The sequence below is a fragment of the Mugil cephalus genome, chromosome 1, assembly GCF_022458985.1.
Source record: "Mugil cephalus isolate CIBA_MC_2020 chromosome 1, CIBA_Mcephalus_1.1, whole genome shotgun sequence".
Classification (NCBI taxonomy): domain Eukaryota; kingdom Metazoa; phylum Chordata; class Actinopteri; order Mugiliformes; family Mugilidae; genus Mugil; species Mugil cephalus.
Window position 1 is genome coordinate 17,610,207 of NC_061770.1, and position 27,923 is coordinate 17,638,129.

At 41.0% G+C, this 27,923-nt stretch overlaps 1 protein-coding gene across 4 annotated transcripts; it reads left to right on the forward strand.

Annotated features, from left to right (window-relative positions):
* The first annotated feature begins 22 nt into the window (after positions 1 to 22).
* On the forward strand, positions 23 to 26,820 carry slc16a4 (solute carrier family 16 member 4). Of its 4 annotated transcripts, XM_047577969.1 has the most exons (12): positions 23 to 646; positions 1,008 to 1,084; positions 2,573 to 2,705; positions 4,947 to 5,022; positions 10,996 to 11,128; positions 11,287 to 11,419; positions 11,617 to 11,760; positions 11,925 to 12,086; positions 12,176 to 12,802; positions 17,575 to 17,786; positions 20,824 to 20,917; positions 23,285 to 26,820. In XM_047577969.1, exons 5-12 carry the CDS (start codon positions 11,012 to 11,014, stop codon positions 23,491 to 23,493), a joined length of 1,698 nt encoding a protein of 565 aa, XP_047433925.1. In that variant the 5' UTR covers positions 23 to 646; positions 1,008 to 1,084; positions 2,573 to 2,705; positions 4,947 to 5,022; positions 10,996 to 11,011; the 3' UTR covers positions 23,494 to 26,820. The 4 variants fall into 4 exon arrangements, with proteins under 4 accessions (XP_047433925.1, XP_047433916.1, XP_047433933.1 ...); XM_047577960.1 differs by lacking the exon at positions 4,947 to 5,022; XM_047577977.1 differs by lacking the exon at positions 4,947 to 5,022 and having other exon boundaries at positions 1,011 to 1,084.
* Positions 26,821 to 27,923: the final 1,103 nt, after the last annotated feature.

Genomic DNA, 27,923 nt, shown 5'->3' on the forward strand with positions numbered 1-27,923 from the left:
TTTCAGTGCAATCATTAATTATAAACTGGTATAAACTCATTGTTGGAGGTGGGATGTTTCACTCGAGAGAAGGAACATGTGGAAAAAGGTAATAGATGGTCTGCGTGAATGTATACTAACATGAGGTGTTACTTGTGGTAGATATTTTTGCATGGCAAACCCGCGTATTTCGCTTTTCACGCGTCCCAATCCGCACATTAGATCGAGCGTGCAGTGCGTCCTGTGTGGCGCACCTCCTTCAAGCAAGACCTGAGTAAAGTCTGCGGTGGCTCTGATGTTTTGACCGCAGAGGTGTTTTTCTTGTTCTCCTCCCACCCCCCCGAGCCTTCAGATGGGGTTTATGGCTACGTCTCGGTCACGTGGCTCTCCTCAGTGAAAGCTTTGCACTCTGCGGCTCCTCGGCACATCCAGCGATGCTGAGGCTGAGACATAAGATGCAGTTGAGAGTGTCCCCCGCATAGAGGCAAAGTTATGGCACGGTCATCCTTGGAGAAAAAGGTCCCGCAGCAATTTTTCTCTGTCAAAAAGTCCCTCACCGGTGACGCGCATGTCTTTCAGAGACGCACAAGCCCGGAGCGAGAAACCCCGAAATTACGCGTCAAATCAAACTAATTGAAATCCAGTCGACGACAGAAGGGAATTACAGGTATGTGCTGCTGCTCCGTCTTCTCTCGTGGAAGTATATAAGTCAGTAACCCATTCTAAATATAACAAAATGTGTACCTTTTAAATTTATTTTCTCGGTTTGTCAACATCTATGTTGTCTCCATCACGAAAAAAAAAACAAAAAAAAAAAAACAAAGCAAACAAAAAACTTCTCTTACAATCTGTTTTATTCTGTGATAGAAAGTTATTTCTGCCTTTATAACTTTTCACCCAGTTTGCGTCAGTGCAGATTTGCATCTCATTTCTTGCCAGATGGCTCTCAAATGAGGACCTCCTCAGAATCAACCTTAGTTTGATTTAAATTGTGCATCTGCGTTTCGACTTTTTCCTTGTCTCCCCAGCAGCGTTGTGTTGAGTGAGGGGCGCAATGCAACAGGCCTGGAAAGTGAAGATAACAACTGGCCCATAGCTACACACGGTAAGACCCCACCCTGCTTTCTCCACACAATAATCCGGTTTTGTGTGTGCCCCCGTGGTCTAAGGCGAAAGCTTCCAGCTGAACAGCCTGCATTTACTACATAATCTCACAATTCCTCAGGACTGATGTCTGGCTTTTCTCAATACTTCGTGCAGAGGCAAAGCTGCGATCACAGTTAGGAGGCTCCAAATGGCGACTTTGCGTTATTTTGATGGAAGAAAAAAAAAAAAAACTGAGCAAACCAAAAATGTAGAAATTTGTCAAAAAGGATGAAAAGATTTTTTTTTTTTTTTTTTTAGTGTCTTCAAAATGATAGCTTTTCATACAAAGTAAAGCGGAAAACATGGACAATCCAAATGTACTACACAAAACATGAGCTGGAGAAAATAGTGCTTTGATCTGACAACTGAATTTTGGAGATAAAACAAAGTGGAAACAGGTGAGCTGCCTGACTGAATTCTTTCATGCTAAAAACTCCAAGCTGTTACCTCAGGGAAGAAAATAGTTTGGCTGTCAACGCATTATCTTCTGAAAAGTGGGTCACGGTGGAGTTGGAACAAGTCCTGTTCCCATTCACTTATATCCTGTATTGGAAGGATTAAAACATGCTCTTGTTCACCCCACCTTGAACATCTATCTCCAGTCGTTACTCTCTGAAAGTTTTTACTTTCTGCAGACGCAGTGATAGTATCACAAACACTACACATTTGTAGTACACAGGAATGCTGCAGGGGGAGGTTATTTTACCAACCTGTGTTTACTGTATACTGTATCTACTGCTACATTAAAATCAGCGAATGTGATATGCATGTCCCAAATTAGCCTGTTTGCTGGAGTAAAATGTGTTACTATTTTGGAAGTGTGGTCTTAGTTTGACCCTCTTTTTTTTTGTTTGTTTGTTTTTTGTAGAATTATCCTGTAGCTAATTTCCTTGTCATAAACCCCAAGGTCTTGCAGGTCAATTTAAAGAACAATGTGTTAAACCTCAGGCTAACCAATAGAGTAATCTAAGCTGAGGTTGTTGAATGACAGTTCTAGTCGTAATACCGACATCAATCATTCTGCGAACTCTCCCAGACTTAATTTGAATAGGCTACATGTTTGTGTGCTAATGACACGCTGCAAAGCAAACAGGACTTAACACCGACCTGTAGAAACTGGTGTTTTGTTTGTGTCTTACAAAAAAAAAAGCTACTGGTGTGGATACTGCTCAGGTTGCAGTCAGCAGCAAGAGAGCAACTCTTGCATAACTTGATTTGCGCTTTGTTACTTTCCTGCTGTTAATGAGCGACTCGGATAGCTGGAATTGTGGAATTTATTCTTCAGAGTAATCGATGCATTTAACAGGCACTTTTTCCTCTCATGTTGAGAACATTTATAATTTAATTTAACTCATTTTTTAATTACTGATATAACTAAGTGTGACTACAAGTACTCATATTATAGTTTGTTACTTTACTTGTCACTGCCTTTTTCTTCCTCTTGTAGGTATAAAGCTAACCTTGATGCAGCCGTAGTTCCAAGTGCCCTTCAATGAGAATGGCTCTCAGCAAATAGGACGCCTCCGAGTTCTGTCTTCACCTGCAGTGCCTTTAGGCATACGTCTATAACATCACAACAGGTAACGGCGTCAGCATTATCTCTCCTATAGTATGCAAATGTTGCCTTTTCACTTTGGGTGAAAAAAAAAGCGTGTTTCTAGATCAGTTTTGTGATATATTATTATTTTTGTAAGACGCTCACGGCCAGTTTGTCTCCTTCAAAGAAAAACATAAACTCAGCAAGTGGGAGACGTGTCTGACACAGAGGAGCTGAGTTAATAGCAATCAATCAAGTAATTACTCAGAGCAGATCAACAGTAAAGGAATTATATCTGTGCAGTTTTGCTCTTTAAGCCGGTAATATGCTGAGCCTGCTCCCCAAAGCTTTGTGCCATTAGTTTCCACTTCTGAAGTGTGTGTGGTGCAATATTGGGGTCACAGGAAACGGCATGCACAGAGAGAAGAGGGGACACGTTGGGCCCTTGATTATAGTCTGACATGGATTCTGAAGAAAAGCAGGCTTTGAGCTCGCTGTGCAGGAGGGGGCACACGCTGTAATTACTCCTCCTGTCCAAACTGGACAGAACAGGATGCCTTCACAAGGTGGATTATGAAATACACCACTTCGCTTTTTGTGGAGAACGTTATTTAAATCTAATATTATGCGACAGATAGTACGCAAAGGTCAAATGTCAAACTAAATGCGCTATAACCTTGAAGGTAATTGTTTGTTTTTCTCAGTCAAACTTTACAATCGGTGGATTTATTGCCGTCATTGTAGTAAGTTAGTGTCTTTCTACACAGTCTCTTTCTAAAGCACCAAAACCGGTTAATGTTCATATGTTAAGACACACATGTAAGACCTGTCTGTTGAGTTCGTCTCTCTTTTAGTGTTGCTTCCGAGTTTCAGGCTGTGAACTTTAATGTACGCTCATTAAACTAAAACTTAACTAAGGTAAGTTTAATTAGAATTACACTTTTAGATTAAAACTAATAACATACCGTCTGACTAAAGGAAAATTAGTTTTACGTTCATGGTAGAAAAACATACTTCCAACTTAATATCTGTTCCAACCCTGACTCACAGGTTGAAACAAAGGAGAGAGATCACGCCCTGGCTCCATAATGAGACGTTACTGAAATATATTTTAGTCATCATCTCAAAGAAATTGTCTAAACTTATCTAACCATGAAAAATTTAAGGAACGTTACAAGGTCACAAAATGAAAATGAAACTTGAGTTTCCTTTTGAATTTGTCATTGGAATAAAGGGTGTGTGACTGTCTTATTCACAGAATAAAACACTAGCTTCTGTTTTTAATGCGCTGTTTGGCACAAAGGAAAACTTTCATGTGCATAAACGACTTGAACGTTCACATAAACTTAGATTATATAGATTATAAAAGAAATTATTGCCCACATGCCGTACGCTCATATTGGTACCACAGCAGTTATTGGATATTGGAATTCTGTCAGTGCTTACGGGTGTGTACAGTTAGAGGTGCAGCACTTTGAGTTACAAGTGGATCGTCACTTTTTGCCTTCTGTCTACGTATGCATTATCAGCCCGCCTCACTTCCAGAGAACTCTTTTCCTATTTATGAATTAATCATGAGTCAGGCCCTGCCAAGATGGTGACAGCCGGAGCACAGCTGAGCTTCAAAACCACTCCACACAAACCTTAGTGGTAACAAGTTTGCCAATAAAAACCTTTCCTTTAATTTACAATCTAACTCCTTTTAAGTCAGGGTTAACAAAACTGTTGATTGGCTGTGCAGGGGTGAACCATGACGTGCTACGACCTCAAACAGCGGCCGCCCTTTCTACCAAACACAACTAGCGTCCTTGGCCTTCTGCACTTCTATGTCATACATAAATATTACAGGGTCGTTGCTGGCAACGATTGTTTGGGTCATCGCTTCTTTTTTTCAATACAGATGCCCTAGAATCATTATATCGCATCCATTTTCAAGACCAGGACAGTTTTAGTGAATAGAAACCACGTGTGACTGTATCTGTATTAGATTTTCCAGGATGATGCTACTCATTTCTCTGCTTGATGTCTCCGCACACACAAACACACACACACACACACACACACACACACACACACAGTCTCTCCATTTCCAGAGAGCTTATGGTAAATATTTGATCTGACGTTGCTGCATTGCTTCATTCTGCAGGTACAGCAGAATGACAGTAGCTGGTATATTTCCATGCGGAGACAACAGAGCCTGTATAGTGTGCAGCTAAAGCAACTAAAAACAACAGCGCAGCAGTTTTTAAAATTATTTTTTTCTTCCTCTCATGTTTCCTTGCAGAGTTTTTGAGCTGTGGTGCTGCTATTGAGAGCGAGTGGGTTCATCCATCTCAAAGTCCTGTTGCGCAGTGTTTCAGGTGATTTAACGTGTTCCAGGTCCATAGGTGGTGGTAACATACCACAAAACAGAACAAGATGTAAAGCGATGGGCCTGCATACCGTGCGTACATTATCTGAACGCACAATTTGAGAACTTTAGTGGCATTTATTTAAAAATTGCAGACCTTTAGTTTGTTCTTTGTTCGTTTGTTCTAATAATAATTATGCAACAAATGTAATTCAGGCTGATAGACACAGAGGAGTGACACGAATTTGACTTGGTTACATTAATTAAATATGATATTGATTCATATTTCTTCCGTTCAGACAGTCATACATTTGCGGCACAGTAGATGATATCTTGGTTCTGGTCCAAGTCCAAGATGATCTCAGGTGGATTGTTGTAATGATGGAAGTGCTCTGTTGGAGGACTCCACAGGCTTCTGATTTTAAATGGACGCGTAGCTCACTGCAGGACATTTACCTAATGTGGAAACAAATACTGAAGTCAGAGTAGCTGCTTACCATTGTCTTCGGATGTTACCAGTGGTTATGGCCAGAATATCAGACTGTGCCACCACCAACATTAGAATGAAACCTTCGTCCAAGTCTGTAGTTTAGACATAATCCTGGTCTCCTCCCGTTCACGTGGCAGCAGACGGTCACTTCTTTCAGATTAAGACTATTTCTCTTCTGCACTACTTGCACTGATGGTGTGCCACACATGTTGCATGTATGAAGTTTCTACCTATGAAAAAGAAATGCTTATTTCCTTTTTGCTGCTGTTGAATGCATTTTTTCCCCCCATTTCCCATTACTTTCCTTAGGTCACCTACTACTGTCTGAGTACTATGTCACCTGTTCAGTTGCAGTATCTTGTGATTTGCACACTGCACTTACTGTAAATCTGCTGCCCTCAAATGTGTCTGTTGGGTCGTTTCCTCACGCTCCCCGGCACCAGTTTAATAATATCAGTTGCCATTTGTCAACCCATGCGGGTGGCTTGAACAGAATTTGCTCCCCGTGCACATTTTATGAATCCTATAAAGTTTTTTTTTTTCCTCTCATTTTCATGTTTGCCCTTTGAGTGCAAACAAATACAGGAGAAAAGTAGAATAACAGTCATTACACATAATGTACATAAATTTCCTTGGGGCAACTTCAAGACTTTTCGTTTCAGCATAGACGACATGCTCAGACTCGCACTCATAAATCAGACTTTTGAAGGTAATGAAAAGATATTTTGAAAGTGTCTCATTGTTTTCTGTCAGACATCGGCTCTGTGAACGAATGTAGGTCAAAGAGATGTGGAATCTAGAGAACATTATTTACCAGGTAACCAAGTAAAATCGTAATATTAGACTAGCTGCCAAAAGTGAACGTTGGAGAGAGAGTTGCTGGGTATAAGTATGCTGTAACATTGTGTTACCACACTGCAAGGTGCTGAACTCCAATCCCCCCTTTCGCTCAAACCCTCAAACTCTCAGCACATTCACAAACATGCACTCAAGCACACTCTGAGGACAACTTGTTAACAGCACATGGGGGGGAAATACTTTCCTCGCACTACACTGGCCCAATTCATTCCACTTCTAATCCGCTCTGTGCTTTCTGTCTAATTTGGTCCTGGCTTCTTATGCACGTCTAAGTCAAACTGAGTTAGTGATGCAGGCTACAAAAGGCTGCTGATAAACACAGTGTTTACTACCCCCTCTCCTCCTGCTTTCTCCGAGGGGCCTTTGCCTCCCAGCAACTGAGACAAGGTTATATTTTATGGTCTCCACGTGTTGGCAGTGTGGTTGAGAAGGTCGTGCTTTGATGTATACACCTTCAGCTGAGGTTTAATTGTGTTTGACCCTGTGCACATGTTTTAAGGTTCACCCATGTGTAAAGGGGCTGGGGTGTTAATTTAGAAAGCATTTGTTAAAGTGATATATAATGCATTCTCCAATCTTGTGAGTCTTATTGAATTAGTTCCGATGTTAAGTGCTTTTTAGGAATTTTATTAGGTTTGGGCTCGTTTTGTGCGTTTTCTGTGCATGTTCTCTTTGCTTATCCGCGTGAGATTCCCTCAGCCTCGGGTACACATTCACGCTAACTTTCCCCGTGTGTGAATGTGACTGTATTGCTCTCTGCCATGCCAAAACTTGCACCTTCTGTTTGCTTGAGTTCGCAAATTTAAACATGGCTTTCCTGCTTCCGTCCCTTATTGTTTGGCGGCAGGGAAACCTGTAAGTCTAGCGGCGTGTGTCATCACCTCCCAGACATATTGCGGTCTTGTTTAAAGATCATAATTCCCCTGCTCAGTGCGCAGTGGACACACGATAGTCCACCTACTCCAGGGCTAGATGAATGGACAGGAAATGTGACTGTGGTTCTCTCAATACTGCAAATGTTTGGTTTAGGCGAGGAGTGACGCGTCTGCTGGAGGCAGATGACGCCACATCATCAGTGAGTGTTCTCTGGACAATTATTTGCTCTGTTTGGATGTTACACACTCTGTACAAGAGAGTCCTGTTCTGATGTTGCTCTCGTACAACTCCTCCAGGTGCTTCTAAAAGCCTTCAAATCTTCGGTGCGTGTGTGAAAAAACATCTTATCTTTAGCCTTGGCTTCCCACGACCCCCCGCAATCCTGGCGCAATGTACATCCTGCATTCATGGATGTGTTTTTTTTTTTCGAAACTGTCCTTTGACGAGATGCAAAACACAGATACAGAACTATGGCAGTGTGACAAAATCTGTCAGAGTTAGGGTTTACATGACTTAAAGCCGCACTGATTAACTGAGCCTCGCATGTTTAAATTCATCCAAGCGCATTATAAATCTGCTGACAGAGGGCAAAGTGGTGGTAGGAGGATCCTTTGGAAACGCGTTCCAAGAAAGGTTCATAGTTATTCAAGGTCACATGTTGGCCACTGGGATGCCAAGTCAAACTGCAGCACCGCTAGTTTGCAACACACCTGTGAACAGTCTGCCTCTGAATCAGCGAACGATTAACTAACTATAAGTGTAACTAATTTCCTTAGTTACACATGTACTATACACACACGTGTCTGCGTGTGAATACACACAGGTGCCAGAACAGTGTGTTTGTATGCAAAGGCTCTGCATAACCCATGATCATCTCCTTCAACGTCCGCTATCAAACTTTATTATCATAGACCATTCGTTACTTGTACTTAAATAACTGTTTGTTTGTTTTTTTACTTTTTTATTATGGTTTCTACAATAACCTATTTTATGTTAATATACCATGTAGATGAGAGATTTACGGTTTAATTCCTTCAAGCTTATTCAGCAAATTTCCCGCAGTTCTGTTTACATCCACATTTAACAGCTGGCAGTCCTCTTCAATTTCTGTATTAGAGCCAGAGGCTGCTGAATAGTGTGAAATGTGTATTATTTTACGCATATTAAAAATCTGACATTCAGTCAAGAGATGTATGCTGGCAGGGGAAAACCTGATAGCTTTTAATTACTGTAAAGGATCGTAAGAAAGCTGCTTCATACAGCCGCATTTCTGCTAGCGAAGCTAATTATTGACCACGAATACACTTGCTGTTGTGGGCAACATTTGAGATTAGAGCACAAAAATAAAAGCAGCAACTTGAACAAGTCAGTCTTACAGGGTTGTGTAGTTTCAACATGTTGATTTCCAGCTGCAGGTTCTCTCTGCTAGTCTAAAAAAAAAAAAAAAAAAGAGGGAATGAGTCCATGTCCAAAATCTAAGAGGGCATCGAAGTATTCCTCTGCAACGATATCTAGATCACTCAATAGCGCTGCCTTTTGGCACATGTCCATTTGCTGGCTCACAAATTAAATGATCACAGAGTTAAAACATCATCAGCCCAGCATGCAAAGGGCAAGCTTCGGCTAGTGCTGATAGCAAGCTCGGATACACACAATTAAATATTTGCACTTGGTGCAACATAGACCCTCTTAATGTAAACACTGCTGAGACATTCAGTCCGGTGCAATAGCTGTAATAAGAAAGAAAAGAGGTGGAAAAGTAACCACGTTCAGTTGTACTTTGACTGACCAGTTTCACAACTCAGTAACTTAACAAGTTACACGGCATTACTGTCCACTCTTACTTACCTCACACTCTTAAGAAATTGCATTTTGGATTTATTTAATCTAGTTATGACAACAGGTCCCGCAATACATGTTTGTATTGTAATTAATCGTAACAACATGGTTTAAGGTAATCTAACCAAATAGTGGAAAGTAAGCAAAGTTAAGATGAATAAACTCTTTAAATGCCACAGCTCCTCCATGACATCAGCAATAAACTAGTACCGCACATGCGCGAGTAGAGAAAATGCTTCAGGTCTGTTTAAAGTTAGGTGGTTGCGTTGTCTAACATAAGCAGTGTTACATAATCTCAAAATCTCACAGAACCGTGTTAATGCAACAAAAACCTTCTTATTTCGACTGCCAAAAATAATCCACCGTAAAACAACCATTTAATTCAAACAAAACCAAGTGTTTCATTTCTAAAAGGGTGAAGGATCATTCTGTTGTAAACCACGCTGATAACAATTTCACATTAAAGATCACACGCTGTAAGAACATGTGTTGATTTCCATATTGTCTTGGGCTTCAGTGCTTTAAGTTTAACTTTACAGCTTCTCTTATACTCTGTGCTCACATGCAGACAAATTCTTTCCAAAGCTCTTCAAAAAAAAAAAAATCCAGATTTAAAGACATCATTGGGCAAAATCACTTTTCACATGGTTTAAAAATAATCACTTTGCCGTGGACTCAACAATATTTTTTGATGTCGACTGACCACTCGGAGAGAAAGCCAGCTGCAATAGGATATCTTTCTTATATTTTATTTCGTCACTCGCTTATTCATGTCTGTGCCAGCTGCTCTGTGTTCAACTGTGCTGCCCCTCTCAGAGCAGGGAGAGTGATCTTCAGGAAAGTGTTGTAGGCAGCAAACACAGACAGAATGAGAGCAACAGATGTATGCAGATTTAAATTTAGTAAGAATAGATAGCCTGGTAGTGTGCCTGAACTCCCCTGCCCACAACATGTTTTTGTGAGGTAAGGTTGGTTTAGAGCTGCTTGGTTGGAAGTTGATTACACCGCAGCAAAAATCTAATCAAACCATTTGGGCGGGCTTCATATGGGGATGGGAAGAGGAGTAGCAGCATAGTAGTCACACACAGACGCACACACACACCGCCCGATCTCCATGGAGTTGAATTTATTTACAACACAACAGCTCTGATTCTTTCTAGAAAGATCCCATTGCATGAGGTGTTATTTTTGTCTGTATCAGTTGAGACATGCCCATTATAAAACCTGGCATGTTGCCAGACTATTATTTTAATTGTGACTTAGCTAGCTACCCCCAAGCCAGATCTGTAGGAATATGGAAAATCATTTCACCAACTTGTCAGTGCAGTTTTCTTTACAGGTGAATGAGGAACAAAAAAAAAAAAAAAAAGCAGCAGAGAAGAAATTTATATCGTTATTTTATTATTTATTTTTTCATGGAGAGCCTGTTCATGATTGTTCGCAAAAACTTAAATATGATACATTATCTTATGCTGTTTTTGCTGTTGTTGCACTGAAGCAAAGAGATAAAGATTAGCTCACATAACTAAATGCATTTATTTATTTATTTATTTATTTATATTTGTTAACAGGTGCCGGATCAAAAGTCAAATCATCAGGAGGGAAAAAAAGAAGGAGGTCCACACACCAAGGCTCCCCCTTTAAGTGCATTAATTTAGTTGATCCAGAAATAGCACATCAGACAAGTCTTAAGGAGAGCATGTAGCTTGAAACGTCACTGCTATTTTTGTATCTACAAAATTACTGAAAGAGGGAGGCTTAGTGTGCAGACTTTCTTCTTTATTTTTATTCTTTACAATGAATCCTTTACAATATGTGATGATGCGTCATTCGTTTTACAGTATATTCATGGCAAGTTTTCAGACGAATGCTTCTGATTAGGTTTTTTTTCTTCTTCTTCTTTTTTTTTTTGTTTCCAAGTGAAATTAAGGCTGTCATGAACCTCTTCCGGAAGGACGCCATGGCCACAAAGAAGGAAAAAGAGAAAGATATACAGTACGAGGACCCTCCAGATGGGGGTTGGGGCTGGATGGTTGTGCTGCACTGCTTTCTGGTAGGTTCACCTCACATGAACCCTTATTTCACAACATAGATACGTACTATACATAGACTTCCTTGATTACCAAATGCAGGATTAGGCTAAAATGATCTAATTTTCTGCGTGGCATAGCAAGTGCGCAAGTCAATTTTTATTTGTGTTTGCATGTGCAGGTAAATGTCCTTGTGATGGGTACACTGAAGAGCTTTGGGATCTTCTTTGTGGCGTTCCAAGACGAGTTTGGAGGCTCAGCGGAAAGTATAAGCTGGATCGGTTCCATCATGTCGAGTCTGCGTCTGTCTGGAGGTTTGAAAAACTGCCTACCTCATGCATCAAATATTTAACTGCTTGTCTTTAGATTGGATTTACTGTAAGATATTTTTGTCTTCTCCTTCGGAGTGTGATTTACCCCCCAGTATGCTTGCCATAAGACCTTAAATTCACAAGAAGGGACATTTTTGAGCTCTTGTGTATTTGTGCTTCTTCTCCTGTCACTACTGTAGCACCTCTTGCTTCTGTAGCCTGTGCCAAGGTTGGAACTAGGGTGACATCGATAACTGGGGCAGTCCTGGTTAGCGGAGGCTTCCTCATAAGTATTTTTGCCAGCAGCGTGGTATACCTCTACATCAGCATGGGAGTGATAGTTGGTGAGTTGGTGTGTGCGAAAATGAATATAGCTCAGAATATAGTGTTTCCACTGATGACTTTAAAACTAGAAAGCATATGATCTTCAGGTTCTTAACTGATTTCACTATAAACACCAGATGTTCCTCCCATGTTTCATCACGACAAACTTGTTCGCTCTTTTCAGGAATAGGTTTTGCACTACTATACCAATCCTTCTCCGTGGTCACAGCACTGTACTTCCGAAAAAGGTTAGCAACAGCTTATGCGATTGGGCGTTCTGGGATGGGGTTGACTTTTGCCCTAGCTCCGTTCACTCAGTTGCTCCTCGACCAATATGCTTGGCAAGGTAAGCCGGACAAAGTTCTTAGTGAGCAGATGTGTCCAGCGCATGTGAGATGACATTTTAGGTCCTGATGTCTTTTCTTTTGCCTGTAGGGGCCATGTTGATTCTTGGTGGTCTCATGCTGAATCTGGTGGCCTCCGGGATGCTTCTGCGACCCATCAAGGTGAAGCCTCCCGTTTCAAACCCTACCTCGTCTCCCATCCAAAAAAGCCCCGCTGTTTCCCTCAAGAGCTCCTCAGAGAAGGAATATGCTAAAAGCTGCTTGAGCAGCTCCTCTCACCTCTCCAACGGTGTCTCCAAATCAGACTCTTTCCCATCCTCTCCTGCCCCTCACAGGGACACTGAGAACCAATGTACTCAGGACCAGTCGGTGAACCCTGAACTGACTAGACTGGTCCTCAATGGTGTGAATGGCCATGAATCTCACCATGATGTGGGCCAGTGTAAAGCCACAACTCCTGAATGCTCCTTTGAGCTCAACGGCAGCATGAATGGGTCCACCATCATTGCGTCAAATGCCAACATGCAGAGTGAGGTGACTGTCACAAAAACCAAAGTACTGGATTTCTCCTTGCTGAAGGACCCGTTCTTCTGCATCTACACTTGGTCCTTGGTCTTCAGCCAGTTGGCCTACTTCATACCCTATTTCCACCTGTCGGCCCGCGCCAGAACCCTGGGCATCGATGCCATGGATGCCTCTTTTATCATCTCTGTGGCAGGTGAGTCTTACAGTGGCCAACAGGTCTTACTGTGTTATTAGAATTCCCCCCAAATGAATAGTCTGGCATTTTGGGAAGTACATCTGAATAAGTTGATACGTTTTTACATAATGAGGGTGAGGGTATTTATGGTGAGCAGGTGCTAAGCTAACAGGTGAAATTAGTTGAATGAGAATGTTCAAAAAACTGTGTGTAAATATGTTAATTTCTCACATACCCATATACTTCCTTAAGTCTACCGACTACAGTTGTTATATAACTTTTTAATTTTTTACAACGTTCATCATTATGCAGAAGATTTAAATAAAAGATGGTGAAAATAAATAGAAATACAAGCCATGCACAGACCTATCAGACAATACAAAGTTTATGTTTAATGGTGTTTTAGCCAAACACTTGGCAAACACATCCAAAGGCCTTCGTTAAACTCAACATTTATTTAGGAAAATGTAAGAACAACCAGTCATGTACAGATGACAGAGTTACAAGTGCAACTCCATTTTTAAAGACAGGTTTCCATTAGCAAACTTGCAGTTGAACTGCTTTATGGTTACGTCAATGCATTAAAATTGCACACTGCATTCATAACAAAATGTCAGACTGCACTGGATAGCTTTGTTGTTCAGTGCTTTTCATATTTAAATGCACTTAATTGTTAACTGGTGCAATTTATCAAAGAAACCACAGGGGCTACAACTCTGACCGATTCCTGATTAAATACACTAGACTGTTTGAATGTGGCTTCTTGCAGTGATTCAGCAGTGACTACGAAGAGGGAAGTCTAGGTTTCCTTTAAGAGTGAGTCTAAAAAGTGATGCAAAAAGTGCTCAGTCAACTTCTAGGCATTAATTATTTGTGAGCTGCTCAGACTCTGCAGTGTTATGTAATGAATGTGCTTACATAAAAGCTGAACTTTGGTCCACTGGCCAGGGCGTCTGAGTTCAGCTGTACACCATTGATGAGGCCACAGCATATGAACAGAAAACAGCATTAACATTTTGACCAACCACACGTGCATGTAAGTCTGTAAGAGTGTTTGAAAAGGATTTGTGAATAATTGAAATGCTCCAGATGGGGTTATGCATTTCTGAGTTTCTCACTTCGGTTTGATAATTTTCCCCTTGGTATTCAGTGGTCAGCTGACAGAAACGCGGGAGGCAAAACTAGCTTTGATGTCAGGTGTCTTTTAGGTGACATCACAGAAATCTGTCTGTTATTACTGATCTGGGGATGAATAATGAAAGAAGGTGCGACAGCACCCAAGCAACACAAGACATATTTTAGCTTTCTAATCAGATTCGATTGAATTCAAACATTTCTTTGTTCGATTTTTTGATGAAACCAGTGATGCATTTTGAGAGAAAGGGTGGAAAAAAAGGTCAGTTGTAAAGTACTGCATGTATTTGCTTTGTCAACATTGGTGCGCAACAGCCACTAGACACACACTGCTGCGCAAAATTGGGAAATATTTGAAGACACGGCTCTCAGAACACGTAGTCTGCACCAGCAACACATCTGGGATGAAAGTGTTTATAACACATGATACACCAAAATGAATTGAACAAATATGAATGAAGCAAAGTTTATGTGACAGGAACCAGATCGTGTTGATGTTTGAAATCTCCTTGAAGGTCTGTAGCTTTGCTCAGATGATCCCCATGGCAGCATCCAGGACCGACAGACTCTTGTGACTCAGACACATGTGTTCTGTCACATTTTCTGGTCATGTGCGATGTGTAATGAGGGAAAAGGAGAGACAGAGCTGAAGGGGCGGGTGCCACCCACACCACAATGCCACCATCTCAATGCCCCGCCGTCTCTCTTTTTCCCCCCAGCCCAGGGCTCGTCATAGAGGCCCACTGACTTGGCTGGGGGAGAGAGAGGCCACTGTCGTCCGGGTCAGTTTGTTCGACGACCCTCAGCCACCAAAACTGGAGCTAGCTGGAGTCGCTAAGCAACAGCTAACCGAGTAAAGTTGTTGGCGTGGCGACAAGAGGGGCTCCCGGTTTTGTCTGAGCCCAGATTTAAAGTGGCTGATACTTTGCAGAGGAGCACTGAGGCGGCAGTGCGTACAAAGGATGAGGCAAGACAAATCAGCAGCAGCTCCAGAGAAGCTGGGAAAACCAACACGCTTTTTAAAACCCTTTGCTTTAATCTACTCACAAAATGTCCCTTTTAATAGCTAAATGAATAGCTTCTCTCTATACCTTGCAGCCCTCCATGGTCTGTTAATGTCCAGAAGTGTTATACCTGTCAGTGCTATGCAGAGAAAGAGCCAGAACTGATGTCCCAGTTGCTATTGGCTTAAGGTGCTACTAGGAGAGGCCAAATTTAAACAGATTGCTGGGATGTGCTGAGTTTGAACAGGAACAGCTGCGGTGCTGAACCAACCTGCTGAGGCTAAAACACACAAACAAACTCACAACTTGTCTGTATGCAAGCAGGAGACACCCCAGGACATGTCTTGGGTCACTAGAAGAGGACATATAAACACTGCACAGCTGCCTCATGTCATCTTTGTAGCCTCAGGGGATAGAGATGCTTAGGGTCTGTTACGTAAGGACAGAAGGAGAGCAGGGGTGTTCGCAGATGAGGCATCTCATTGATTATTTTATTTAGCCTTCATTCAAGAATGAAGGTGTAGTTGGTTTTATGTAGACTCATGTCACGCATATTTTCTAAGTTTATTCAACAATACATGCCGTATTCAGCATCATTTTCTCTATCTCTCGTGGTTCCAAGCTCAGTGTTGACGCCTTCAGCCTGTGGAGTCTTGCTGCAGAGGCTGTGCAAAGGATGGGTAACTCCAATCTGCATAGAACCAGTTTGTTTCATTGATCAATGGCTCAGCGGTGCCTGCTTGTAGCTATTCCTGTGACGGTCAATACGCCACTGCAGTTTCCGCATCGCCTATCACGTTCCAGTTGACCTCAGCAGAGAGCAGTCCATATCTGCCCAGTCATCATACCGGAGTGGAGTCAACGAAATGCCACATGAGACGGAACGCCTAAGAAGTAGTTTGCTGGGTGGTGTTGTTTGTGCAATTTACATGTTGACGGAGAATTGTGTTGCTGCCAACTTGGATTTGTCAGAACAAGGATGACAGGAACCTCTACTCAGTTTTGCAGAGGATTGTCTTTCTGCCAACGCCCTTTCCTCCTTCCTCCTTCCTTCCTTACACTAACGGCATAATTTTCAAGAAAGAAGCCGTCATACAGGACTCTCTCTGCACCAAATACTAAATCTAAATTCTGGAAATTTTCAGTCGATGATATCAAACAGTGGCCTGGAAGCTGGACACTTCTTTGGGAAGTGGTTATACCCCAGCAAAGATCTGATGTTACTGTGGAGAACAGAATGTCTCTGATTGGTTATAGTACTATCCAGCTGACTCAGTATCCTGTGTCAAACTGACCCTAAAAAAATGTCATGTCAGTCAGCTACCGTGAATAAAACTAGCATGTAACTGCTGCTCGTGATGAACACATCTAGTCAGGGGTCAGTGTAACAAGCTCCAACTGTCTTATACAATATTTGTGCGTTGTTCGAATTGCGAGATGCAATTTGCAGACTAGAGCTGGTTAGAAAACCTGTATTTAGGATGTTGCTCTGTTATCATAGAGCATCGAAGGTGGTGTGCACAGATCCAATAAGTTTGTTTGTGAACAGCAGTAGGATGGAAAGTGGTAGGTGTTAGGGTGCGTATGCGTATTTGCGGAGTAGTATGTATGCAAATATTTCTAATTTCATTAACCAAAGTTTTGAGATGTCATCCTGACCCAAGTTAATGGAGTGGAATAGAACTGGTTGTTGGTGCTTGCAGCACTGGTGTTTCACCAAGAGTATTTTGAGATGAATGAATGATAGACTGCCATTGAATAGTTGTAGTTTTTCATTGTTGTGATCATGTCTCACAGGTGCACACTTGAAAACCCACCTAAAAGCTGTATCTGGTGGCTGGGATGCTTCTGTTTTAAACTCTACCTCTTCTCCCACCCACAAAAGCCCTGCTGCTTGATGTGTATTTTAGTTGACTTTTTTTATACTCATTAATATTTTGGAAACAAGCTAAAGTTAAGGTTCTGGGTAACAGATCAGAAGGTTGGGTGTTTAGCAGCGGCATCGATAACCTGCCAGTGCTGGGACCTTAACTCGACCCCATTACGGGTATTTTGTCTGCACTCTGACACCAGCATCAAACAAATGCAAATTTCACTGTGCTATCCTGCAAAGCTGCAGCTTCTTCGTCTGCCCTACTGTAGTAAATACACTAGAAAGTCTTGTAGTAGTAGTCTACAGAAGCTCTTTAATTATTGAAGAAGCCAGTTCTTCACTGTCTTCACTTGATCTATCCCCAAAAAAACTCTTATGAACATTTTTTTTTGTTGTTGTTGAACCAGGATGATCCCCTATAACTGTATTAATGTAGTTTCCACCAGTTCCCTTTGCTTCTGCAGTATATACTTTTAAAACAACAGGCAACAATGAGACAATGGAAAGAAAAGAATAGATTACACCCTGCTGTTTTAATGCCTTGTTTCTAAAAGTGGTATAGTTATTGATTGGTCTGCTGCATATATTTTAGTCATCCATTATTAAACAGCCATATGAAACTTGCCATTTTCTGTTCTTTCAGTCTGACCTTTACCCACAGTTTTCTTGGTATTTTGAATTGAATTGTTATTTTCTTTCGTGTATTGCTTTGTGTTCTTTTGTTTTAAATTTAACTTTACTCTGTCTCAGTTTCTAATCCACCTTTGTGGTCTTTGCAGGTATCACAGAGACCATCGCGCAGTTGGCCTCGGGCTGGGTGACAGACAGGAACCTTTTCCATAAATACCATTACCACAAAGCCTACCTGATCCTCTGCGGTTTGGTCAACCTGCTATCCCCTCTGGCAACCTCCTACATCCTGCTCATGGTCTACGCTGTCTTCTTTGCCATCTTCTGTGGCGGCTACATGGCTCTGCTACTGCCTGTTCTGGTAAGGAGACCTCATCGACCTCTGTCATTTGCAGGTGCTGTAGTTTTGCAGTACAAAACTGATACATAACGGGAGCTCGTGGAGACGTTGTTCAGTTGGTGCACATGCAGATAAGTGGTCAGCGTAGTCGCTACCAGTCAAAAGTTCTCATTCAGTTCAATGAGAAGGTGTGTCCAAACTTTCAAGTGACTGACTCAAGAAGGAATTTAAAGAAGGAAATAAGGAAACAGGACTTTCTTGAATGTGTTTCACCACTCATCGAAGTATTTTTAGTCAGTTCCAAACGACTGGTGGGGAGTTTAAATAGGACCGTCTATTGGTGCTGCCAATCAGAAGCTCTCACGACTAATGAGACAGCACTTGTACACTGAACAAAACATGTTGCAGCGAGGCAAGATACTTGCCTGTGATTTTCAAGAAACACAGTATTCCTGTACAATTTACACAGTAAACCTGCTCATCTTCCTCAAAGACAAGACACATAGACAAAAACTGACCAGTGTGGTTTCTGCTCTTCATTGTAGCGACAAATGTACAGCGTTGTCAGGTTAGATCATTGGTCCGCGTAGCCCTGAAGGACAAAGGACACTCCCTTGAAGACAACAATGACTACATTTTAGCCAGAGGAGACGGACAGTCTGAAAGAGGAGTGAAGAAAGCCGTCTGAGTCAAACTGGGGGGAGAAAAAAAACTTCTCAGAGCATAGTTGGACTGAGATATAATCTGCCAACCTTTTCACAATACAGTCAGGGTCAAACAGTTTCCCCCCTAATGACAAGCAAAGTATCTGGTCATTAACAGACACTAGTCCAGTGAGTTACTAATGGGTAAAACCCACAGATGTTACTATTTAAACGCCAACTCCCCACCAGTCCTTTAGAACTGAAGACGCCACTTGGATGAGTGGCGAAACGTTTTTTGGAAACACCATTACTGAGAACATTCACAGACAGTAACACTAATAATTCAGCTGCATTTTCTATAGGATAAACTCATAAGCACGACACATTTAACGGCATGCCAGTGACCCAACACTTCCAATCTGGCATATTCAGCTAATTTTGTTGCTCCTAATAAGCGGCGACACATCAACCAGTCAAACGCTTTTGCTTTATTCGTTGCCTTTTATGTATCAAGTTAGTGTCAGTTCCTTTTGAGGAAAAGCAAAAGGTTTGAAGTCAGTACAGTTTGGATTTGAGAGAATTTTCTGGTCAAATCCTCTAAAACTTGAGTTAAACCTTGACCAGGTCTCTTCAACGTTATTCAGGCCATGGATCCCCAAACTGATGGAGATTAAGTAGGGACCCCCTGCCTACTAATTGTGTTCTATATTAAACTCGATCTAGTCCTATTTATAAATATACATTATTATTGTCATTTTGCATTCAATATTAAGCTATTGAAATGATACACAGGTTCGATTTTTTTATTTTAAACATGTGCAATAATACGGCGGCCGTAATACTGAAGCATACGTCTAGAATTTCACCTGGTGACTGAATAGGCTCTCGGCCAATTGTGGGTCAATTCGGGTTAATGTGTATGTAAAGAAAGTAAAAATTTGTGGGGAGAAATTCTTAAAAAATATATAAAAAATGTCTAATCAACCAAAGATTTTGCAGTAAAATTGTATGTTTACCACAGGACAGGGCACAGAGTAGATTTCAGGTGAAAACTGTTGCTGAGATAATCAATAAGGATTCGTGAGGACAGTCAAATGTTTCAGAATCTACTGTACCCTTAGATACTACCACCGTGTGCTCACTTGACCTTTCACACAATAACCAACGTCAGCCTCACTGTATCGTCAATCATTTACCCTGCAGGACCGCACAGTATCACAGCATTCACATTAAATGTGCTTGTGAGTGTGGTTTTGTACCATGTAAAGGTGAAATGGCTTCATTACATGATTGTGTCACACACGGAATAGGAAACATATCCTCGCAGCAGATCATTGGAGATGTTTCCCATCTGCAGCCATGGGTGGAACAACACATTAAGTCAGCGGGTATCCAGTATCCGCAGGTCATATCACTCCTGAAAACAAAAAACGTGAGGACGTATGTGGTATGATTTCACTTGCTGGTGGTGTGGTTTCAAAGGCCAGGAGATGCCTCGGGGCCTAAATGATGATGTGTGGCGACCTACATGATGGAGTGTGATCTTCTCATTTCTTAACAGAAGAACCATCAAACCAGTTTTCTCATTTCTGCCCCTTGACACGTATTCTTTTAAAAAAAAAAAAAAACATGTATGTAATTTGCAGTAGTAGTCTCTAGTTAAAATATAAGGAAAACGGTTATCCCTCAACTTAAAGTGATGATCTGGATCATGGGCTGTCGCTCCCATGCTAACTGACACAGTCTGACGTTTCCTGATACAGCTACAAGTGTCTTACGTCAATAACGGTTGAGAGCCCTGGGAAACATGTATAATTAGCTAAATAAAACCGGTATGATGACACAAAGCTGGCTCGTCTTTATGTATTTAGATCGGATTTGTCTGGATTCCAGTGTTTTATTTATCATCTTTTTTTAACTTGCTCTTAACATTATCGGCACCAGTTAGCAAGAAGAGTTATATTTTCCCTTGTTTTATCCATTTTATGCAACATAGATACAAACATTCAGCTTTTTTTCTTGTCTTATTTTCTTTCTCTTCATTATATGAAAGTTGTTATTGGGAGGTGTGGGCGTGCTTATCTGCTGGACAGGAAATAGGGATTCAAAGTATAGATGCAACAGAGCCCCATTTTTAGGGTTAAATGTGAGATTTTTTGAAATGGCACCATTACATTCACATGTGAGAACATGAAATATTCAGAACAGCGCTGTAGCATTTTCTTTCTCAGGTTCGCTGCTTTGATTTACTAATGGTGCTCCCTCTCTTCCTTCATTCTTTAGATTGTTGTTTGCTTGGTGGTTTTCACGGTTTAATGTGGCTGTATTGTGTAATATAATGTGTAAATGTGTGCAAAAAAAAAGAAGAAAAATGTCAAATAAAAGTCCAGCCTGCTTATCCTTCTGCCCTACAGGTAGATCTCGTGGGGTCAGAGAAACTCAATAACTCCATGGGCTTCTCCATGTTCTTTGTCGGCTTGGGTTGCCTCACGGGACCTCCTCTGGCAGGTGAGTGGATGATGTCATGGAAAGCCCTCAGTAGTCACACATGTGCTAACCTACTTTTCCGAATGTACACAATAACAAACATATACACGGTCCATATGTGCAGCATGTGCATGGGATGTGACGCTACTTTTCAAAAGTGATTTGCTGCACGGAGGGCGAGGTCACGTTTGTTTCTGTGTGTTCCTGAGAGTATGTGTGAGTGACAGACGGGCATCCAGTGAATTGGTGGTGGTGATGGAGGTGGGGAGGGGTGGCGATCCCATCAGTGAAAAGCTTGACAGGCCTTTCAAATGGATATATATTTTTGGGGGGTGTTAGGGCGCATATTTTCACGGGGCTCTGAATTCCTTGAAGCGTGTGTCACCCTGTCTGTGTGTATTCAGTCACTGCGGAGGGTGGAGACTGAAATGGACAGGAGAAAAACAACCTATAGTTAGTGCGACCCTCAATGCAAACTGGAATTTTGGGTTCGCTTTAAGGAAAAAAAAACGTATACGAAGGTAAGGGGATCGCATTACACCCCGCCTTCAAGCTAGTCAAGTTCCTCCTTAGAATAACAGTGCTGCTTTGATGGCAAGTGGGAGTCGCTTTGTGTAACTGATGGCAGATTGTCTGTGTTAGTCTTGGAGAGCTGTTACTAATCTAGAATTAGTTTTTTTTTTTTTTTTTTGCGGTTGCTTCAACTTGTTGGAGATTTTTTTTGTGTGTGTGTCTTTTCCAGGCCGATAAAATACCAACTCTATCTGTAAAACCTGAGCTGATGTAACAACTAAACACAGCATTTCTCATCATCAAGATAAACACTTTTTGTGTGTGTGTGTGTGTATTTGATCAGACGGGGTACAGCTAGGAAACACAACTCCTCTTGGCCTAATTGGTAACATTTGGCCTCAGTTACAGTGAAGGGGCCTTTGAACCTACTGACATTGTCCCTGCCCACTAGATTGAGAAATACTCTCAGAGGAGCTTATAGATTTTGGGGGTTGAAACGTGAGTAATGGCCCCCCCTTGGGGTGGTACGGAAATAGTGTGTGGCTCTGTTTACCCACCCTGCTGTTTAAGTAAGAAACTGGCTGTGAGTCTTCCTTCAGGCCACAGGGCAGGAAAACATTCCTCTAGTCCAGTTCTTCTGGCTGCGACAGTAAACGGCGCTACGAGGCATCGAATGTAGGGTAGCCGGACCAGTTTTTGGTTTGCATTTCTGATAGATCTGTCTGTGTCTGTAGATCTGAATGTGACTCATTCAGAGAGCAAAGGAAAATACAGAAAGTCATGAGTGATGTGCACATGAATGTAGTTTACAGTGCCTGTGTTGCCAGGAGCCTGAGGGTAGGGAGTGTATTCAAGCGTGTCTTATTATATTTTTTGAGTTATATGTGACAATTATAAAATAAAAAAAAATAAATAAAAAACATATTGTTAAGGCTTAGTAATAAACCTTTATTAGCACAGTGGCTAATTCTTATAATAATGACTTAAATTGAGCCTTAAATTACTTCACAAAACAGCTTTGTCAGACAGAGCAAAGATGATCTACACTGGAGAACCAAAGATAACAGAGAAACTGTGAAGAGGAGACAGAAGAACGATGAAAGAAAATGATGTTTAACTGTGTATTGAAAGGAAACTAGAAATTAAAAAATAATCCTGGGATATAAGTAAATCGGAAGTTTTAAAAGACCCTGAATAAGTGAGCCTCGCCTCCTCAGGCCAGTAGTTAAAAGGTGAGGGGGCCGCGACGGCCAGAGTCACCTTTAGATTTCAGCTTCGACTTTGAAACAGCGAGAAGGGCCCCAGCTGAGGGTCTGAAGCCGCGGGCCGGCTCAGATGAGGTCAACGTGTAGCTGGAAGCACAGACCCAGATGGTCTTTGAAAGGGATCGGTAAAAATCTAAAAATCAGTCTCCGTCTGAGAGGGAGCCATTGGAGAGAGAAGCCAGGACTGTTGTTTGTTAAAACTGTTATCTATCTGAAAAATAGCATGCCTCAATAAACAAGTGTTTTTGAAAATGGAAAACAAATAAGAGCCTATAGGATCCTTCTGACTTTTTATGTGTTTATCTTGGTCTTTATTTCGCAAACAGAAAAGCAAAATAGCAGATCCTACTGAAATGTACAAGTTTTAACTACTAGGACCACACGTGTTTCATTGTATAAAAAAAAAATACAGCAGAAAAATGTGAGAAATTTAACTTTGATACCCTGTTTCTATGTGAAGTGGTTTACTTTTCTACTTTCAGTTTTGTCCTGTTTATGTAAATAGATGTTGTTTGAAAAGCTGGCATCACCTCTTTAACTTCCTAAAAAAGTAGTGCAAATCAAGTACTGAATATTACAGCGTCCCTTTTCGTCTCGTTTTGTTTTATAGGCTTCCTGTACGACTACACCCAGACTTATGACTGTTCTTTCTACCTGGCTGGACTGTGCTATCTCCTCTCCTCCTTGTCCCTGTTCATGGAGCCGCTGGCTCAGCGCTGGAAGGCCAGGAGGAAACTGTCGCAGGTCAAGAGTGCAGAAAGCAGCTGTAAGACCAATGGTTGCTTCACCCCTGACCGCCTGCAGAACGGCGCTGTGTAGGAATGAAAGCCAGGGAAAGGCCTTCGACTAGAACCAACACGCTCATGACCGCAGGCCTGTATGCCTTGGACTCCAGCTTAACGTCGGGACCTTTGACCATTCATTTCAGCAGGAGCGGGCTGAGGAAACGAAGACTGTGACCATGGTAACATGATGTCTGAGACCATGCTAGTCTGGACGCCGGTGAATAGACTATAATGGTGAACTTTTAAAAAAGCCAAAATTTTTAATGTTCTGCAAAAAAAGAAAAAAACAAAACAAAAAAAAAAACAAACTCAAATCCCGTCTTCCTTTTCTTATCAGATGATGACATCAAATCTCAAGATAAATCCTACATGCGAAGCACATTTTAATATATGTATATTTGCAACCACACTGTCGAAAGAAACTAATTCTGTTTCCCAATGCGATAACGAGACTGCACTGACAGCAACATCCGACGCACATAACTCTGCTAGTACCTGAACTACACCGTTGATCTCAAAATCCTTTCCTCAGCTAGTTTTTCCCCCGCGATGACTTTAATGGAAGCACATACAAACGAAGATGTGCTTTCCATCTAACGTCTCGGGAGAACTCTACTTCCTTAAACCTCTACTCACTGATATGCACTTTGGGCCAAGTTGTGATTATGCTGCATGTCTTTTCTACAGACGTATAACTGCCAGATAGTCAAGATACTGAATGACCACGTTACACTAGAAGCCTGCTCCTCCTCCTATGACACAATGTGTAGTCTGTTATATGAAGCCAAATACATGTAATCGCTTGTGTAGCTTAACAGGGAGGAAATGTATCTCATCCCGACAAGATTATTGTAGGCATGTGCTAGCATTTACCTGATGCACACTGATATTCTTGTATTTATATATTAATATTCTACATTTTTTGTACCTCTACTATTTCAGCATACTTTCATACATCCATGCCACTGAGCCGTACCAACACCTGACTTTCTTTCAGCTTTTTTTTTTCCATCCCAGACATGAATCTGCTGAATGTTTTCGTCATCTTCAAGTACTTTCTGTCCATGCTCGTGCGTTCTTCTAGATGCCACTGTTGGTTTATACCTCCAGCGGTTCCTCTAGAGTCTCACGTTACTTTTATACTTGTCAGAAACCGGTGGCTCCTTACGTGAGACTCCTCAGTTCGTCTCACGCAAAATAAGCCCTCTAACCCTTTTTACATGTCAACCGACTGTTCAGCAGTTTTCTGCTGACATTCGAACATCCGCCTCGTATTTTTAAACTGACATTTAAACCGCTTTCAGCACCTAGGTAAACTGACACTTTAACCAACTTTACTCCTCAAACAGCTTTTCAACAGTTTTAACTCTTTTCCAGCTGCTGCCACTCAGACGGCTCCTTTAATCCTCACCTATGAGATATAAGTACTTACACGTAAAAAGAACAATTGTCACTTCGCCTCCTTTAACCTGTTTACAGCGGTTGCACCTGCAGAACTTCTGCACAACTTAATTATCTTCAGAACAATGTTTTTATCATTTTTACTGTATATGTATTTCTTTTGATTTAAACTATGAACTGCCTTTCTCCTTTTGTGGGTCCCTAATGATGATTCACGTGTAAACGGCTTGGCGATGTTACCTTTTTTCTTTGGTGGCACCGGCAGATGAAAGAAAACGGTCATTGCCTGGCTCATTGCTCATGAGCTGCTCTATGCAAGTGCACGCACACACACAGACACACACACACACACAAAGACTTTGTTTTGATTAACACACATGCACACCTAATTACTTTAGCAACCAGCTCCTAAAAGAAAACGCCTCTTAAGCCGAAGTGTTTTCCACGTGTACTGATCAGTCGGGAGGATCGATGGAGGGTTTTCTGTGCTCGATTAAGTGCTATTGTGTCAACCTTGTGTGTGTCTGTGAATGTTTCTGATCGACAGAGCCGACGGTGCGACTGTGACCATGTAAACGCACGGTACCCCAGCTGGACTGTTTCAAAAATGTGGCCCAGAATTTACAGTGCCTGCATGCAGCCTGTTAACGGCAATGCAACTTATTGTGTTTATACGTGGGAGCCTATTGGTTGTTGAATCTTTTATATATATATATATATATATATATATATATATATATATATATATATTGTGGAGGTTTTTGTGTTGTCAGTGGATTTCTTGTTTTTCACCACTGTTTGCCTTACAAGGTGATGTATCTTTTACTAACTTTCCTGTAATGTCAGCCAAAGATCACATTAGAAACCTACCAACAACTTGAAGCAAGTTAGTAAGAAATAGAGTGGATAGTGCATGTAACGTAAACCGCTATCAACGCCCATTATTCAATCATTTCTAAAGTCTTAAATTGAAGGCAGCGCCAAGTCCACTGATGGACACGTGCTTTGTTATGCTGCCCTCTTGTGGCGGAAGAAAGCTTCTACTCAAAGAATGCTGTCTCAATTAGTACCAAATTATTCCCCTTCAGCTCACTTACACAATACTGAGCAAGGCTCTTTGTATTGTTTCTATAACGACAGTCATGCACAAAAGCTCCTTTTGGCTCACGAGTTGCATTCACCGATGGTACGCTGTGTGATTTAGGGCCACAGAATATTTTGTACCATAAAAAAAATAAATAAAATAAAATAAAATCTTTTATGAAACATATTTGATGCTTTAAATGCAGACCTGCCTGAGTTGGGATCATTTTACTTGGTAGGATATTTTAAGGAAATGTATGCTTGAGAGGTATCGTCATTTTGTTTTTTTGTTTTTTTTTGGAAATGTCTCAAATACCACTGATAAAGATGAAATGAGTGCTACTTGGCCACATTTTATGCTTCTTCTTCTTCTTTTTTGTTTTTTTTATTTTTTGCTGCAGCAAATGCAATAATGGGCGAAGCACTGTTTAGTCCAGGGGTGTCAAAGCCATTGTAGTTCAGGGGCCACACTCCGCCCAATTTGATCTCAAGGGGGCCGGACCAGTAACACAACAGCTCATTAATTAAATAATGACAACTCCAAATGTTTTCCTTTACTTTAGTATGAAGAAGTACAAGTACGCGTAATGAAAAACCATAAATTTCTTTAAAAGTGCAAGATGCAGTTTCTTATTTGTCTTCAGTGTAATGTTTGCAAATTCATCCCATGGGCCAGACCGGACCCTCTGGCTGGGCCCGGTTTTGGCCCCCGAGCCGTATTTTTGACACCCCTGGTTTAGTCACTTCTCTGGCTTCTGGATTTGTTAACTGATTGTCTTTAGAAAATGTGCTTGAATAATCATAGATATCCTTTTTTTTTTTAAAGCCTTGTAACAGTGCGCAGGTCAGCTGAAATAAACTGATGCGTGGCTCAGTCTGTTGTTGTGTGATTCAGACCAAGAAAACACAAGTTACAACAAATGTAAACATATTTTATTGACACTCAGTGATTCATTTATTACATTCATTTTCATCTTTAGTTGTGCAATAGACCAATAAGTGGCTTATTACAGTATTTCTGTAATATACACATTGAAAAGGTTCATATTTGTAATTTTAGTTGTTAACACGCTGTTAATCAAACAGGTTACTTACAGGTGACGACACATGGTGGTGGGTTTTAATGTCCTGGAAACAAACTGTTGTCCACGGGAACTCTGTGGAGCAAAAACACAAAACACTTTATTCTTGATGCCGTTAAACGAGAAGCAGTTTGAATGTTTTAGTTGGAGCTGGAAAAATAAAACCTTGTTTTAAGAAATTTAAATTCTCATCAGCATAAAAACTGATTAGGACTTTAAAGTATATGCAATCAGTAAGTGAGACATTTGTAGGTTTTGTTGTTGGTTCCAGTAAATCTGATCACTTTTCTGAGTCGATTGTATGAACTGTGTTGATTGTATGATAGATAGATAGAAATATATACAACTACTGACACTAGTTATTCACTATAATTTATTTCATGTGGTGTTTTAGTTGGTTTAGATTTAGAAAAAAAAAATTTGAACAAGTCAAATTTGTAACAATTTACAATTCTTTGTCTGAAGAAGGTAAAACAAACCACAAATCAATGACTAAACTACCCAGATGTGAAACTTACCTTTTATGCATGTTGTTTTTTTCCCTTAAATTAGAAATAATTTTGATCATTTGCTCCACTAGTGCTGGAAACTCAAGTTTCATCTACTTATTAATTTGTGAACATTTAGATGAATATTGACAAAGTGTTGGCCACCGCTTTAATACTCTTTGATTTTTTTTCTCGTTTTAATTTCATTTCATTTAACACGTTTGAACGTGTTGCACTTATTGGTCTGAGGAAAAGGAATTATCAATCAGTAAATTAATGCTGCCCAGTCGTTTACAATCTGATGAATTTCTTCTTGAATGATCAATAATATAATGTACAATTGAAGAAGAGTCTTAAGAGGCACTAGAGCGGCGAAATAGTAAATACTTACTGCAGAAAGACAGTAAAAA